This window comes from Nipponia nippon, unplaced genomic scaffold (genome assembly GCF_047370975.1).
Source record: "Nipponia nippon isolate SJK-2023a ecotype South Korea unplaced genomic scaffold, ASM4737097v1 scaffold_15, whole genome shotgun sequence".
Taxonomy (NCBI): domain Eukaryota; kingdom Metazoa; phylum Chordata; class Aves; order Pelecaniformes; family Threskiornithidae; genus Nipponia; species Nipponia nippon.
This window is the reverse complement of record NW_028262331.1, coordinates 6,952,207-6,970,237: the sequence shown is the minus strand read 5'-3', so window position 1 is coordinate 6,970,237 and position 18,031 is coordinate 6,952,207. Positions and strand designations below refer to the sequence as shown.

Sequence of the window (18,031 nt, the reverse complement as noted above, 5' to 3'; positions counted from 1 at the left end):
TCTCAACAGCAAAGGATATTCATGGAACAGGCAGCAAGGCTCAGCTTTCTCCCAGTGAAATTCACAGGTTGGAGCTGTTCCAGCTGGTGACCGATCAATTCAGTGTTTTCTCTGATTGTCATTGCATCCAGGCAACCCAAGGAAAGTGCCTTGGACTTTGGGATGGATAGAATGTAAATGCTATTTTTAAAATTACCCAGCAGGATAGAAAGTTACGCATGAGAGAGCTGCATGGGCGTTTATTTTATCCCTCCAATCCAGAGACTTGTATTTGTTTACAGGATAAAGCCCCTTAAGTGAAAAAAGGTAGAACTTGGCTCAAGTTATTTGGCTACACTGGAGGAGCACGTTTATGCATTGGCATCACTGTGAAGGGGGCTTGCACATTGGTAATCAACCTGATTATTCCCAACATGCCACAATTTGGCTGCTGCATTTATTTTCCAGTCCCAACCCTGGGTTCAGCTGGTAAATACAGAGAAACTGCATGTACACATTCCACTATAAGGGTTTTTATTTAGAAAAAGAAAACATTTATTCTGGAAAAAAATTGAGAATATCTTGAAATTTTAAGCCTGTACTTTCTAAAAACTCCCAAGATTGCCCTTTTTATCAGAGCATCTTTCAAAATACTACTGAACTAATCATCATCCAATTATATATATGATATGATGATCTATATTTTAACAGCTAGGGAAATAAAGGCAATGGTATTATGCAAGACTGCCGAAGTCACAAAGATGGTCCAAAGCAGACTTGGGAGCAAAATTCCTGACCAACTTATTGTCAATTTTTATTAAACACAGTATAATCCCTTCTATCTCAATAGCTATTACCAAGCATCCCTTCAACTTTTGCACAGATAGGAAAGTCCCTCTGAAATCAACATCCTCCTCTTCTATGAAAATCAGAGAAACGCAAAGAGAGCCAGAAATTTCACCCATTTCTCAGAAACTCACAGAATATGCCTATAACTTCCTGGGAAAAAAACCATTGCACGTATGTCCTACTTCCAAATGTCAAAATGCTACAAGTACTGTGGATGCAGAGCTCTTAGCAAGCTTGTGCACCCTCTCATACCAGAAGGGATATGCTAGGATACAGTACTTCAGAGTAAGTGTCATTGTTTGCCAGAGAACTTCGTTGCGTTAATGGCATTGGTAAATATTAAGACAGCTTTTTCCTGCTTACTCAGCAGGCTCTGGCCGTAAGCCTCTAGTCTCAGGCATGCAGGTTAGTATGGCAGAAGGGAAATCTTCCCAGTCATCCCCAGAAGAGAGAGACTCTGCCATGAATGCTGCTTAGAACAAATGGATAGCTGCTGTTTAAATCTGGAGGGGTTTCGTTCAGTGTTTTTCTTCACCCACATCACACAAACTGGGAGTTATTTGTTTTGCTGCTGATTTTCAACACACAAGATCACAGTGCTGTGGGAATCCAGCCTTTCCAGAACGCACATAAACTCTATGTAACAGCAGATGGCATTTATCTCCTAACCTTGTTGTTTGAAAGGCCTCACTTGGAAAGGTGTCCAGAAAACCTATACATCCACTGCTCTGTTACTGCTGGATTACAGAATGCCACAGCTTACCTAGTTCTCATGACTAGTTAAATATTTAGATAGAAACCTGGTTAATGTTGATATAGGAGAGAGAGATTGATACAATTTGGAAACATATTGAAACAGTTTTATGCTACTTGTTGACACAAACACAAAAAGTAATGTAGAAAAGAGTAAGAGAATCACTCCCATACCCAAGTGCACATCTTGTAATGAAGAAACAACTGGGTTCTTCTCTGTATATCTTTAGGACAGTGCACAGTCGTGCTGGGATTCTCAAGGCTTTAAAACTAAGCTCCATCATGTTAGTGTCAAAGGAAGTGTTTGACCAACTCTTTTACTAGCCAAGTCCCAGGAATTATATTCTGCCCAGGTTCAGAGGTTGAGAGGGTTGATCCTGGTTTTTGTCCCATTCAGCTCTTTGATTCCTTACCAGAACTGCCAGCCCGAGCACCAGCCCTGAGGACTGTGGGAGCGTTTGCAATACAGTCTCTGTTCACTCTCTGTGGTCCAAGATGGTGCATAACTGAAGTGTGAGGCAAAGTGCTCTGTCAAGACTTAAAAAACATTGAGACAGTAGTTGCTTAAGTAGAAAGATAACGTCAACTACCCACACTAATGACGTACAAAGAAACAGCAGACTTCTTGTTTCTAAATATAACCCTTAGTCTCCAGAATAAGGAAGAAACCGTGAAACACGGACATGTTAATGTACAGCTGGCCATGAAAGAGCTTTTGGATCTCCTATAAAGCACATCCCCACAATGTGCAGCCACAGGAATACGCCTGCTTGATACATCAGCAGTCAAAAACCAGTCATCCTGGCTGGCTGTCCTAGCAGCAGAGAGAGTCTGTCTCCCTAATAAGAATACATTGGCCCCATGACCACTTGACCAAAGGGAATACGTTATGTCCTCATCAGCCTATCTGCATTTGTACATCTTTGGGCCACACTTAATCTGTGCTGGATCTCATCCAGCCAGCAAACGAGTCAAAAAAATATGAGAAAAAGCAGGGGATAATATCATGGAATAGGGCTTGAGAACAAAGGGGATATGGAGGAAACACTGTGTAGTACAAAAAGAAAAGGAATGCAAATTCCTGTGAGAAAAAGAAAGCCACAAATTCATAAACAAAAAGCTAGTATTAGTCTGCGTTTAGACTGAACACAAAAGCGTAAAAAGCTTTATATTATATCCACTGCCAAACCACTAGTCAACCAGTCTCTTGCTATAATTACCTGACAAACAGCAAATACTGCAACAGCCTTTATTTTTCTCCCTAAGCTTTTGCATCTTTGCTACCTGAAGAACACAGTACTATGCAGAGACACCAACTTTTACATAGTCTGATATACCAGCTTTATGCTTCTAGTAGTAAAAGCATTCAGAATTACATTTAATGACTTTCAGGTTATGTTCAGAAGTAATTTGTTTCCAATTTCTGTCTCTCAAGGCTGGAATAGCCATAATAGCGGGAATACTTCAGGGTAGGGTTTTTTCCTTCTTTTTAAATAGCTGAGGCACTATACAGGAAAGGCACTTTTATTAATATACACAGCAAAGACAAAGGCTGAAGCATTTAGACTCCTCTTAATGCCAATCTGTATTTCTGGAAACTATGCAGGCTGCAGTCTCCATCAGGATATTTCATCAGGGCCCTAAAACTATCCGTGTTTTAAGAAAAGGAAGCTTCAAAAAAACAATTCACAACTTTTGAGGCAAACATTCAGAATGGCTGGGCATACAGATATTTGTATTTTGATAATTTAGACTAAACAGTACAATGTCAGGGAGTACCGCCCTAAAAATAGTTCCTACATACTCCTAAGCATAATTTCTAAAACTGCCCAGTGTTCCTGGGACCTACTGCAAAGTCAAATAACTCTGAATAAGGCATGGAAACAAATACATCATTTTCTTCTAGCTTTGCTCGTAGCTGCTAGCATATTTCATGCAGAATAATTAAAAGGAATTCTTTTCTCCAGGAACTACTTGTACCACATGAAAGCTATGTAAAGATTGTTCTGGTTAGTAGTTTCTCCATGCTGTTGAGATTCCTCCAGATGGTATGAACTAGTATCTGAGGCTGGTCCCGCAAATACCAGTCAGACCAATGCCAATTTATCAGCCATGTCATACTGATGTCAGTGCTAATAGGGAGCACTGCCTCTTCTCCTGAAGATGCCCACTGCCTTTATCCATCAGCTGCTGTACTTACACTGTCGTAATCAGGGAGATGATATAACGCAATGGCTTGAACGCACAGGTCGGGAATACATGAAATATAAAAATCTTCAGAGGTATAGCTGCCATTTCCCTTTGTCAGTTCTAGAACATTCCTCGTCTCCTCCTATTTAGCATTCCTCTCCTTAAGACAACCGCACAGATAGCTTTTATAGTAAAGATGGTGGTTCTTCAACAAGTGGATCCTAAATGGGTCCTATTAAACCAAATATAACTTTGATAAAAACAATAACCATGATTGTGCACGGGAGAAACGAGTCAGTCTCAGATTGTCTTTTCCTCTGTGCCATAGGATGGATGTGTAGTGGTTAGAAAAAACATGAAAACAGTTCTTTTAAGTGAACCATATTCATTAACATGGTAGCAATTCCCTCCCCTCTCTGGAGAGGGTATACGTGGCAGAAACAATAATCCTCAGTTCTAATGATCATGGGTTAAGTGCCTCTTGATGTTCCGTGTTTTCACAATACATCTGTGGATAGTAATAGACTTAATCTAGAGAGGTTTGGCCCTTTGGCAAATGGTCTCCACAGAGAGCAAACAGAACCAGGGCACTTAAATAACACCACAGTCATTAATGATATGATTATGGGAGGTGATAATGCAACAAGAATGACTCTCAGCAGCTTCCAGGAGTTATGACTCATGGGAACAGAGCCTATTAGAAAAGAGGCACCCCATTTCTATTTCACACTGTTGCTATGATGTATAATATTTTTAAAGAGATGAAAAAAAAACCACAAGACAACAGAGAAAAAGCTATTTTAACATAAATAAGTTACTCTCAACAGGCTTTGTGGTTTAAAGGACTTGTGGTAATTGAGTTCCAGAGCCACAAAAGCAGTTCTCAAGTCTGGTCATCTCATCACCCTACATTATACACCATGATGTCAACAAATTCAGAGAGGCAGAAGGAACAGACTATGTATGTCTGGCAAAAGAGATCACGTGCCAGTGCATAATTTTTATAGGGAACCATACATTAAGGTTGTTTTTTTTAAGCTGGCCATTTTCCTCAAGGAAGTTTTGCACAAAGCCACTGAGCCCAAAGCCTTATTTCATTACAATTCTTTTTACTGCTGAGATTTTTTTTTTAGCACCTCCCCTGCATAGTTATTCAAAATCGATGGCCAAAATGCCAGATAACTTTCATCTAGGCATTGAAATATGACAATTGAAATCATATGATTAATCATGCCAGTTTATGTAATCCCACTTTCGTATTCTTTTCTCCTAGTCATTAAACTGAACTTCCACTTTCATTCTAGTGATTTTGTTTTCATGTTCTAAATAATTACTCTTTCTCCTTAGCATTCATATCGTTTTGATATCAAATCACTGTTTAAATAGGGATCTTAGAAAAGACATAGCAGATTAGAGACACAGAGATGCTTTCATGTTTCCCCTCGGTTACTGTAAACTCATGCAATTTCTTTTTTTAAAAAACAAACAAAACCCTCCAGGCCACTACTAATTTGTGTTGCACTTGTCTCGACTCCCTCCAGTGTCACTCTCTTGTTTTATGAGATTGCCTCCTGGGGAACACACTGAAGTTCAAAGCCAGGGAATGTTCCCCCTGTAGTCAATGCAAGGATATATGCCAGGAGGAGGATGTGAATTTCTACCTCTAGTATAAGCCTTGTATGGATTAAAGCATTTAAAAAGTGGAGCCTTGTGTGTCGGTCCCCAAGTCTTATCCCCAGATACCTTCCTAGGTCAACTAATCCAGCTTTCCTCAGGGCATCTGGGACACAGGTAGTAGCTGCTACTGAGAGTATCAGTTATTCTAATCCATTTTGCTCGTATTATCTAATGAAACTTGGTATCTTCATAATTTAAACAGAAAGGAATTTCCCTCTTCCTCACCAGCTCAGACCAGGAACTGTTACTAGACCTCAAAGGCAGTACATTTTGCCACTGAAAAAGGAAGTTAGGCAGCCAAGCAGCAAGTCTTTTATTCTCTCATTCCACTGTGTCACAGAGCTAAAAACAGTTTGCATCCAAAATTATCTGTGGTTCAGGGCTTCATGTTAGAAAGAACATGACAAATTATACTGGGGCTTGCACAGATGATGCCTCATAGACAGGGGTATTATCTATGGAAAAGAAGTCATGTACCTCATCAGGGTTCTGCTCGGTGGAGTTCATTAGCTCATTCCCACCATCGCAGTGCCTAAGACAGGAAGGAGGATGACGTTCTTTGCTCCACTCCAGTTCTTTGTTCTCAAGAATGACAAAAACTCCCTGTGGAGCTTAATATCAGCCTTATCCTAAGAATGCAAGGGTCTGGGAAAAGCAAGTTCAAGAAGAGTCAGTGAATGCACCACAAAAAGCGCAATGGGAATGAGAATCTGAGGAAGAATGTCCAAGTGATAATGCTTCTAAATGAAGGAGTGAAGATAGAAAGGCAAGACTCTCACCATAAATCAATACCGTGTTTGTCCTTTGGTTCATCTGACTTTAATTTCTGCCCTGAGATCTTACACTCTGGGTAATAAGGCCCCCACCCCATCACAGTCTGAAGTTCTCAGACTCTCCTGGATCACGCAGTGTTTGTCAGTGCTTTACCTGCTTGTTCTCAAAAACTGCTGAAAACTCATTCTGCTGCTTTAGAAAGAATAATGGCAGAGGACAGCCATGAACAGAACAAGAGCCTCATCAGAGCAGGAACCAAAACGACAAAGCTTTTTCTGAAACAGCCACACAGCAACAACACTCCAGCAGCCATACATAAAGCAAAGACTTCCACTGTCTTCTGAAGCACGGACATACTTTCCTCCAGAGACTAATACTAAAAGCAAAAACAAATAGACCTGGATTGCCTTGCATACCTCCTGGGTGGCCTGCTATCTGGTTCACAGCTAGCCCCATTACTTGGGTTCGGCATAGAAAAACAAAACTCCTTTTCTGTTCTATCACGGAGGGAATACTTGTCACTCTTGGTGCCAGTCTCATACCTACAGAATCAGGACAGGCCTCTATATTTGCAAAGCCACATAATAATTTCTAAAAGCAATACATTTAGTCCAGCTTGGGTGTAATCAGAGATAGAAAACTACAGGCTGACTCTCAGAGAACACTCCTAACAGCGAGCTCATCAGAGTTAGACTGTTTTAAGAGAAGTAGAGGAAGCTCACCATATGTGCCATTTGAAACAAAAAAGGGCAACACTGTTGGGAGAAAAGCATTAGTCAAGAGATGGGTTTGCTGGCTTAACAGAAGTTAGGCTTGGAAAAATTGTATTCATGAATCATTTTCCAAGGACTGGATGGGAATGTTCTCCCACACCTTCAAATCCAAGACCAGGAGAATTTTGGTAGATGAGATATAAAATAAATCAACACAGCATAGAGCATAGAATTTCAGGGGACAGCACTGTAGCCTTTCAGGCAATATCACAGAACTGGAGGCTGAACGCTAACCCTGGCTTTATTCTTTCTAAGGTGTGTCTAAAGCCAGGAGCTTTCTCTGATAGCTGTCCTTCTGTGAAATTGGTGCAAGCCAGATGAATATGCCAGTGCTAAGAAATGACTCAAACTTTTATAAATCAGTTTACTTAAAGGGAAAGCTACTGTCTTTTCTTCCAAACTCCTGCCCCCTGCAGCTAAGGCTTCATAAAAGGCTGGTTGCGAAGAAAAAAAATATTTTATTTTTTACTTTAAAAGATGGACTCTGCTTTTATTAAAGACTTGCTCCAGGGTGCATATCATGTGGTGATAACTGCTTTTGTCTTCTGTTCTAAGTAACAAACAATATTATTCTTAAGAAAGAAAAATCTCGACATTATATCAAACCAAGACTATCCTGCACACCCAGCATATATCAAATGATTAACTGTTGTCTATTATTGCCTTCTACAGCTCAGTTACAAGCAGAACCAAAGGCCTAACTCAACTGCGTACAAACATTAGCTAGAGCTTGATAAGCACAGCAATGGCCGTACATGAACTGGACAAATCATTATGCCTGTTTAACAGTGAAAATCACTCTGCAAAGAAACGAGACATTCTCAAGCAGTCAAAACTTGCTTTGTAAAATCCCGTTAAACTGCAGCAGATTAGAAAGAGTGGGGCCCCAAGCTGCAAACTTCATTTGGTCAAAGCCACACAAAGAAATATTTCTTTGGTTTTACAGAAATGACCAATGAAAAAACTCTCACAATAGCACATCGCCCACAGAAGCCTAAAGAAAAAATATTAAAATGTAATTTCAAAAATTGATGCCAAATTGAAGCTGCTGCGCATATACACTCTGTTTCTCACCATCAGTGACCTTTGATGCAGTAAATATTTTGGGTTTTGTATACAAATTACTTATGACAATGTAATATTGGAGATTGCAGTGTTAAAGAAATCTGAAGGAAGAGGATGGAAACACCCAGTAGAAGTAAACATGCAAAAATCAGCAGACTGAAATACACATATTTCTTTGAAGTGACATTGCTTACTGCACACCTACAGGAAAGTGATGAATCACTCTCCAGACAAAAGTGAAAATGTACCTATTCCCTTACCTCGTAACCTTCAGTCTTCTTTTGGCACCATTTCAACAGAGCATTCCTCTTTGAACCTCCATACTCCCGAGCCAGGGCTGCCAGTGGGTCCTTTCTCTCCACACTAAACCATGGAAGAATAAGGGAGAAGATGATAAATATGCTTGAAGTCTCTTATTTTTTACCAGTGTGTAAATACTATCTGTATGGCAAAGCAGAATGGCAGCACAGAACCTAAATGCAAACCAAGCCATAATAGCTTTCAGAGCTGGCATTTGCCTTTAGATGAGACAAATTCAGCTGGTGTCACTGCATACAAAGAGCTGAAAAAACAGCAGCCTATGGATATTTGATGGCGTGTGTTAACTCAGCGTTTCTGATATTATTTTCATCAGCTTTACTCATAATATTTTCAAGTAACCTCTTTGCTTTACATATTGAAAACTAGGATTTAGGGTGTAGAATTGAAAGAAACTACCTAAAGAATCTGTAACAGCAAATTCACATCCAATTGAGCTGCTGCAGAACAAGTTCTGGAATAAAATGAAAAATCTGGAAGCTGTATTGCAGTCAAAGCCTCGAGAACAGTTAAAGGCCAACAATCAGAACACTTGCATTGTCTCCACCCTACAGCTGCTACTGTTAGAAATAATGGCGGAGATCAGAGGAAAATATATGTTTTTCCTCAAGACAGAAGAAAATTGTGTGTCCAGCTTTCCCTCAGACCTCAAACTTTTTAGTTTTTAACTCACCATAACATGCAAAGCTACAGTGAGATAATGAGGATTGACCACTCGTACACATGATGGAATTCTTGTATACAACTTAGTGGCTCCTGAAAGCTTGCTATCCTCATTTTGTCATAATCACTCATCTTGCAGATAATTGTGGTTATTATAATCTGAATTTTGATATTTTGATCTGACACAGCCTGGTAATTCTGAACCGGACAGACAAGCCAGCAGAGTTTCCACTGGAGACAGGGGTCCACCAGATTAAAACATTCATCTTGGTGCCAGGTAATGCCATCAATCTTTCCAGTATGCTGTTTTTCCCAGGAAACTGAGTTAGTACCTGAGTTTGCTTTGGGGTTTCAAGCTGCTGGGGGTAGAGGTAAGCATTCTGCTGCTGAAGGCCATGGGGGGTTTGCTCAGGGATTCCAGGGAAGGGCTTTTACGGAGGAAATGGTCTGGTTTCAGCTCATCATTTCTCCCCTTCAGAAGGTCTGTGGGAATTAAAAAAGAAAAAAAAAAAAAAAAAAGCTGTCAGTTTGCAGTCTGAGGAATTTGATTAATCACTGTCCTGCCACCCAGCACACAATATGTAGTCTGTTGTTTTGATTCTAAACAAATGTACTCATTTGTTCATTAAACACACATGGGGCTAGGAAACCTTGAGCAGATTAGAGGTGATCATAACAAGGAATGGCTTTGATGATTTCAACAGTACAGACTGCCTGGTTTCCTGTGATTGATACTCCTGCTGGGGGGTAGGGGCCTCAGGTGAATGAGGGGAAATACCAAAATCTACAGTCTTAAAGGTTCAAAAGCTAATCGCCAGATATCTTCACCAGATGACTGACCAGCCCTAGTACAATAATTTCTTTTCTGCCACTAGCAGACTTGTAACAAGAAAGCCTCTTGTCTCCTGAATACAACCCAGCTGAAGGCAGCAGTAAAAGGCACTTACTATCACATGATGCTCGGCATCCGATCTGACAGAACTTTGGGAAGTCTCAATATATTCACAGCAGATTTATCTATATTTTTGTTACACATATTATGTATTTTTATAGAATATATTTTAGGATATATATTTATATGTATATAAATAAATAAATAAAATAAACAAAATTAGTAGCCATAGAATCCAATGTTGATAGCTTTTTGAAGAGAAGCCAAAGAGATCATAGAAATCAAATTATCTCCCCATGCATATCAATCATGAGGTAGAGCAATGTATAACACAGGGAAAGGTGGCTGCTTCTTTTCTGTAAACAAACTGTCAAAAAGCCAAGATCTATGGCCAGCACATTACGAGCTGTTATCAGAAATTAATTTAATGTGGAACACAACTTTTCCTCCTCCTTTTCAGTTACCTCCTATATTAATTATCAGTTAATGCCATATCACCTAGAGGTGTGAACTCCTTCTTATCTCAGCTTCAGCAAAGGCTACTATCACTGAATCAGCCCTAAACTTCTTTTCAGCAGTAACTGGGGTGTGTGTATCAGCAGTTGTCAGATGAACACATCCTTCCAACAGGCATGCAGCTGCCCTTGCTTTGACTCCTGAATTTCACAAGACTAAATCAGCATTTGTAGCTGCTGAGAGCTATAGGCATTTCTGCACCTTCTTTCCATGGCATAAACAGCTAGTAAGTTCCTATCTATTAAGAAGTCCAGATGGAAAAGGACAGAATCCAGTCCCAGGAGATCGTCTCCTTTCCAGCAACTTGGCTGTTGGATTGCATACACCTTGCCAGTCAGGGTCATCCTTCCTTCCACTCACCTGTCTCTTCTTTGTGTGCACCATGAATCCATAACAAACAAGAAATAGCACACAGCATACTTTTTAAAAGTCTTTTTGTTTGTTTTCCACTATATATTCCAAATGTGTATGATTCTCCTAGCTCCTCATTAGGTTGGATTTATGGGGAATTGCCTCAAATTTAAATAGCCACACCAGTCAGACAGGCATCCAATGTATGATTCTTGGGACGGTTTTAAACTTAAGAATATTCTGCTTAGAGAAACAGATCTGCCGCAAAAGGCATATCAGTAAACAAAATCTGAACATTCTGAAGAGGAATGGAGGTTTCTCACTGGTTTATAAGGATAGCAAAAAACAAAAAAAAAGCAAGCACTGTTGAAGTGTCATTAACATAATTGGACTGGTTAATGGCATAGTCCAATTAGGAAGTGCTCTGCCAATCATTCAGGATGCGTTCATGCATAATACAGAAAAAGGAAGGAGAAGGAAGGATCCCAGATAGGAATAAAGGCTACTGGAAGCATCTAGCTGGAAAGAAAAGAGGGAGAAGATGAGGGCATATTAGGAATCATTTGGAGAGAGAAACAGGATAATAATCATATGAAAAATATGCAACATGATTAAGGAAAATCACATTCTGTTAGCACTATCTGTTTGCACTATTTAAAGAAACTTTACGGTTACTGGCTTGAATGATACAGTAGTGCCTGAAGTGGTGCAAGTTAACAGTATCCAGTTTTGTACTTTGAGTCTCACTTGCATGAGTAATATACTTCCTTTGACTTATTTCTGGCTGCTAGAAACTCCAGGACAGAACCAGTAAACCTCTGATTCTAAATTAAAAGATCATAGCCAAAGATCGGCTCTCTCTGCAAAGTAGGCCATTCTCCTCTCCAGCGATGTAACACTTGGGTCATGTTAAGGACATCACAGAACCCTGCTGTGATACCGGTCAGATGGAATCAGCCAGAAGATTATTATTATGGAGACTACTTCACTCTGAGTTTCCTTGGGGATATTTTTTAATTCAGTGTTGTTTGCATAGGGCTTGGATCAACTCCTTCTAGGATTATTTAGATTGGAACCAGAGCTATTACAACTTTATAGTGAGTAAGCCTTTGCTATGGATTATTGGAACTAAATTAAATCCAGGTACAAAGACAAGCCGTAAATACAGGAACTTGTTAGATAAGCAACCACAAATTTTTACCATACAATGGCTAATAAAATATCTGTTGATTTCAACAGATTTTCACAGAACAATTGTCTATGAGTAATAACAGTAATTACCCATGGCCTGAAGCGGGATATTTATTATTAAGGACTGGCATTATATTACACAGTTGACAGATTACTTGACTCTACAGTAAACTGGTAGAGATTAAAAAGGTCTTATGTTCTGTTTAGGATCACTCTACACGCTCATGCAAGACATCTTCTGAAAACCAACTGATACAAATAAGTAAACTCAGTCTGTTCCACTGATAACTTCTGCTTGCTTAACATTTACTCCTACAGGAGAAGCCAGTAGCACAGACAAGATGTTATTTGTTTATGCTGCCATCTACCCTATAACCTGCTTTGCTGTTCAGATCCAGTGTCTCTTCATCTTTGAATGATGGAAGGGGAAGCTTAGCAGATTATCTGAAGAGTTTAAAAATGAAGACAGGTTCTAACTTCTCTCCTGTACTAGCAAACTATTGCAGAAAATCCAGTCCACCAATGAAGAAGTTGTGACCGATTTTTTTTGTCCCTCCCTGCAGTTTCACTAAGGTTTCACTACAGGAATATAATATTTCATCTGCCCTTAAAAATTCAATAATCTGTTGTTACTAGCTTTGATTCCAATGCAACAACTACATTCAGGAGTAGATAATCAAAATAAAGGGCCCTAGAGAAAATGGGAAACAAACACTGGTAGAAAAGAATATTAAATGACAAGAGAACAAAAGCAAAGTGTGAAATAAAAACAAACACAGCTCTTGAGAACTCTCAGAACGAACTATTTCGAGCCCAAATATGACTGCTCCTAAAACAGTCACATCGGTATCTGAAATGTTTGATGTATTTCAAATGAAGCTCAATTTAAAAACAAATAAACCCTCAAAAGACAGTGCTCTGGACTTGTTCCAGATACATACATGTTGAACAAAATCCAATTCTCTCCAGTTCCACAGCATGGATTAGAGAGGTGCCATGGATACTTTGGAATAAAGAAGGCAAGTTTGTGTTGGCAAACCATAATAAATCAGATATTTTTTAGTTTTCTAAGGCTATGATCAAAATGGGAATGGAAACATGACAAAATTAATAAGCTCTCTAAAACAAAGACTCTGAAGACACTTTTTCATGTTTCCTTTGACCATATGAGAAGAGGAAAAACGGCCCAGGCGGAGGCCAACAGTTAATGACAAGTTTTTGCTAGTAAAAAGAGGCAACATTTGTACGTTTACTGCAACTTACCTGCAAGAGGGAGGTCTGAAAGATCGGTATGTCTGGCAACGCTCTTGCTGGCTGGCTTGGCATTATTATAAACAGAATGTCTCTGTGAAACAAACGTACAAAAGATAATTAAAAAAATATTAGCCATCATGCTTCAATAAGCGAGCAAAAAGAAGAGATGTTTCTGCTATCTCAAGATCACAAAGCAGGTGGAGGGACACAGAAACCTTTCAACAAGGTATCAGCTGTACCTAGAGCTGGATAAATGGTTGTGAAAAATAAAAGGACAAAGGGACAATATTTTTAGCTGCTAATATATTGGTTCCCGAACTATTTCACATTTCTATTTGCACCATTTTTTCTCTTGCCAAACATAATCTAGTGTCACAAACCCAAAGAAAGAATGCCAGTTCCTAACCCTGCCTCTGTCCCCACCCCGAATCATAAGTCAGAAGGATTCTTGTCTCTGCAGCTCCAGCACCAGTTTTCAGCATTAATACCCCCTCAGCCAGGCATTAACAGAAGGTTCCCAGATCTCTGTTTAATCCCATTCGTTAAACTTCCTTTGCCAATTCTTTGAAGGAAATGCGCTCACACATTTGTTAAATAATCTTTCAAAGTCACCTCATTCTTCAGAACACTCACCTAAACAACCTAGCCTCGCAACTGTTTTTTACCTAGATTCCGAGGGGAAGATCCTGTTGTAAGTCCAGCGACCACCCAGTCAAAAAAACATACAATGGCTTCTCTAGCCTAGAAAGGTTAGCAGTCTGATGGTATGCCACCTTCAGCACATGCAGAAATCAAGCAGCACAGTGCATTTACTTCTCCATCGTTCACAAAAGCAGTATTTCTAATAACATCGCACCACAGATTCGAAAATTGCTAACGGAAAGTCAAGTAACTGGTGCAGTGACATAAAAAGTACTACATTCCAGAGCAATTATGCTTCAGTAGCAAAAAAACCAAACTGTAAGAGCGCTTCATTCAGCACTGAATGAACCGACTGGATAACCGGGAGCATGCATCTTAGAAACTTATTATCCCTTGTCTCTCAGCTCACATGCCAACTACCTGGTTTAGTACGATGTTTCTTGTAACTCACTCCCAACAATCAAAACCTATTTTCTGGTCAACAGCGATTAAAGTTCAGAATTGTATTCTGAAGAGTTCACATCCGTCCACTGAGACCTCTAAGCTGAAGTCAAAGACAAACTCACTTTGATCCTTTTAGTACTACAGCATTTGATGTTTCACAGCAAATAAACAGATGAGTTTCCCCTTCCCCCTGTCAACATATGCATGTTGGCATGCTGAAGCTGTGTCATGCTGTAGCAAACACTGCATCTACCCATTTTAAAACTGCAAGGATAGAAAGAGCTCTTTGTACCTGCATGGGGGAAACAGCAGCTGCTGGGGCTGTCCTCACTGGAATTCCACTTAGAGGGCTCCTGGGGACCTTGTGAACTGTGATATTTTGTCCGGTGCTACCTGCAAGGGAAAAAATGTGGAAACATTTGCATTTCAAACCCAACTATCTCCCTCTTGTCAGAACAGGGAACCACTAGTGTAGTGACATTCCACAGAGAGTATTTATGTACCAAGCACTGACAGAAAATATCCATTAAGAAGCAAGAAGCAGCACAAAATGGCAAAAATTACCTGCTCACTGCTAGAAAAATTTTTTACTACAAAATAGTGTTCAAATACCTGAGCATCCTAAGTCAAATGATTTTATCAGCGACTTCACAGTGGCTGCAGATTCTGATGGTGTGGGAGATGCTCTGCTAATGCAGACTCCTTGCCAGCGGTTGGTTGTATCTGCCTCTAGAGATTCTACCTCTTCAGCTGTCAGCCTGCAAAGCAGAAACCAGATCAAAGTCAGGGGCAACAGGAAGTACAAGAAGAGATTAAAGGTCTTTATATGTAGTAAGGCAAATCCCACGACGCGCATCTTTTATTGTAATGCCCAGAACATGGACCACTCATTAGAATGTTCATGTTCTTTTCTTGGAGTGCCTGGCAAACATTAAATCATTGAGTCCAACAAGCTTTTCTGTGTTGTTTACCATATCATCTCCATTTCCCATCCTCACACAGGATGGAGGATTATCATAGAAAAAAGCAGTTTGATGAGACTTGTGAGTAATCATCGATAATTACCTGAAGATGGGCTTTCAATACAGCACAGGGGCGAAGGGGCTACTGTGGTCCTCAGTGTATAATGAGGAAAGTAACCAAAGAGAAAGATGTTATTTTCACTCTACGTTTTTAATTGGCGTGACCACTGCTGGAGTAACTGTTACCAGTTAAAATGCCATAATTGAAAATAAAATAAGTAATTGGACAGGGTTCAGATAAGAGCCATAAAAATTAAACCAGAAAATATACTTCATAATGAAAAATCAACTCTTGGAAACTGAACTCTTACAGCTTATCAACAAGGACATCTGCTGAACAAGTAAACATTCAATCACAATCCATAAGCAGTTATATGGGGAATAAAACTGATAAGTGCTTCATCCTAGCAGATACAAGAATACCAAAATTCAATGTCTGAAATGAAGATAGACAAATTCAAAACAGAAATAAGGCTCACATTTTAACAGGAAGGATCATTAAGTTACTCCATTGAAAAGAAATTTTGAAGTCAAGATTAGGTGCTGGACTTACAGGAATCAGTACAGGGAAGTCCACAGCTGTGTTAAACAGCAAACGTAATCATACAGTGTAAGTGTTGCTTCTAGTCGTGCGTTTTATGGATCTGGCTGACATTGCTTAGCACTGACACTGTACTTACCTGGTAGCTCTCAGGTAGACTTCGAGTGTAATTACCTAGCTTTAACTTAGGAAAGCTGCATTTAGATAACAAAGTCTGGTCACGTAAAAAGAGAGTATTTATACGTTACTTTCCTGATCTAGCTGCTTAAGAAATGCATGCTGGAGCATCACCACTTTTCCCTACTTTTAAGTACGGTAGGCACCAAGAGCTACATGAACACAAAACCAGAAATTATTTCACAAGAAGGCTGAAGGACTCCATCCAGAAAGTGTCTATTGGGTTGAACAGCTCCTGTTGAGCTAAAAATAGAAGTCAGAGTTGTCTTCTTTCCATTTTAGCATCACAGTCTACAAAATGCAAGGGGCTAAAGGGTGTCAGTGAATATTGAAGACAATAAGAGTGACTCATGTTTCTATTTTCGGCAGAGCTTAAGGAGGTAGTGTCTTTAAGCAAACATTGGCTATTTCTTTGCTAATTCATTCAAGCTCCTTGTGTGCCAGGGGAGCCTGCAGAGGCAGATGGCTAGAGAAAAAGCCATTTCAGTTCCATTCTCTATTTAATCCCATGAGGAAGAAAGGCAGATTGGGTAAGATTCACCGAGCTCTGAGGAAGCCAGTGTTTTGCTGACTAAGTTCTACCCTTCACTTTTTCTTCTGTGGCTTCATCAAGCCTGAACAACAAATCCACAGGTGATAACATCTCCACTTTAGTTATATGAAAACACAAAAGGTAAAGGAGTCCTGCTTCTAGTAAATTATGGAGGAAGGATAGATTTCTGCCTCAAGATACCAAGCCACTCAATGCAATCCATTGCACTTTCAAGAATTAAATAGGCCACTATGCAAAAGTTCTGTCTAGTTATCCAGGTAACGAGGGCATCCACAAGGTTTGTGGAGTATTATCAGAATAAGAAAGAAATAGTAAATGTCTGTAGGCCAACTGCCAAATCTTGAGAATAAAGCAAGCCAGAGGTACGCTCCAGGCAGCCATCACTTCATTGGTTAGGATTTAACTCTGAGAACAGTTCAAACCTCACAGACTAGTCTCCTCAGTCTAGCCTTTGATTGCAAAAGGATGCAAACATGTTAAATAAAGTTAGAGTAATAGACCAGCCCCTATGCCATGCCTCAGAAAAGTCCATTAAGAAATCACATGCCATTATTCTGTCATTGTACAGAGTAATTATGAAGATTCAAGTGCTGGAGCTACTACAGATTCCAATTTTGTTAGGATGCTTCCTGTAATTTTAAGTTTGTATATTTGTAATAGGCTTCTAATGCACCCTGAAACAACCTCCTAGGTTAAATGCAATCACGTCAGAAAACTGAAGCCTCACATACTGCAAACCTTGGCATGAAAGGTAGGAAGAATAGTGCTGAGACCTATTTGCTTCTACTAAAATCACACGTGCCAGCCAACAAGCAATGGAGAGTTATGGAACTTGGTGAGTACCTTCCATTTTTAAAGAGAAAAATCTGTATGATAAGGGGATGCATGTATGTGTACATATATGGGTTTCTTAATAGAGAAGCAAAAGAGTAATAGCTTAACTTGCAGTAGCAAGCTAATTCAGGAGGACAGTGTAGGAGAACATGACTTGGAAAGATTAATGACAAGCCATAAATTCAAACCAAAAATTACTCCTTGTGCACAGAGTTTATTTAGCTTAGGACATCCAAGATGACTAAGCAAGCTCTGCTACAAAAAGGATGGATTTGAGCAAAATGTCATCTACTGCTGTATGCTTGCCTTGAAACAAGAATGAATGATTTACACAGATAAATGCTGCAAGTGCAGCTGGCTTAAGTGGAGCAGCTCCAGGAGGAAGCAGAGCACTTTAGCCACAAAGGAATTAAAGTGTCCAGAGTCCTTTTCACAAAAACACTGCCTAGTTTCATTCATTCATTGGTAAAAGAAGTAGATGTAGCGAGCTTTTCTCTAATGGCAAGAGTCAGTCTCCCTGTTTTCTAGATTTGGAATACGTGGACAACAGACCACCAAAGCACAAGTCTTTCT

At 39.7% G+C, this 18,031-nt stretch overlaps 1 protein-coding gene across 8 annotated transcripts in view; it reads right to left on the bottom strand.

Moving 5' to 3' along the window:
* SPECC1 (sperm antigen with calponin homology and coiled-coil domains 1) overlaps positions 1 to 18,031 on the bottom strand; it is a 102,940-nt gene that overhangs the window by 15,929 nt on the left and 68,980 nt on the right. For all 8 annotated transcript variants that reach the window (XM_087751654.1, XM_087751653.1, XM_087751651.1 and 5 more), the window contains 5 exons: positions 14,944 to 15,089; positions 14,624 to 14,724; positions 13,255 to 13,336; positions 9,374 to 9,524; positions 8,321 to 8,423 (listed from right to left, as the gene is read on the bottom strand). In XM_087751654.1, coding sequence (XP_087607780.1) covers positions 8,321 to 8,423; positions 9,374 to 9,524; positions 13,255 to 13,336; positions 14,624 to 14,724; positions 14,944 to 15,089 — 583 coding nt within the window. The remainder of the gene's footprint in view (positions 1 to 8,320; positions 8,424 to 9,373; positions 9,525 to 13,254; positions 13,337 to 14,623; positions 14,725 to 14,943; positions 15,090 to 18,031) is intronic.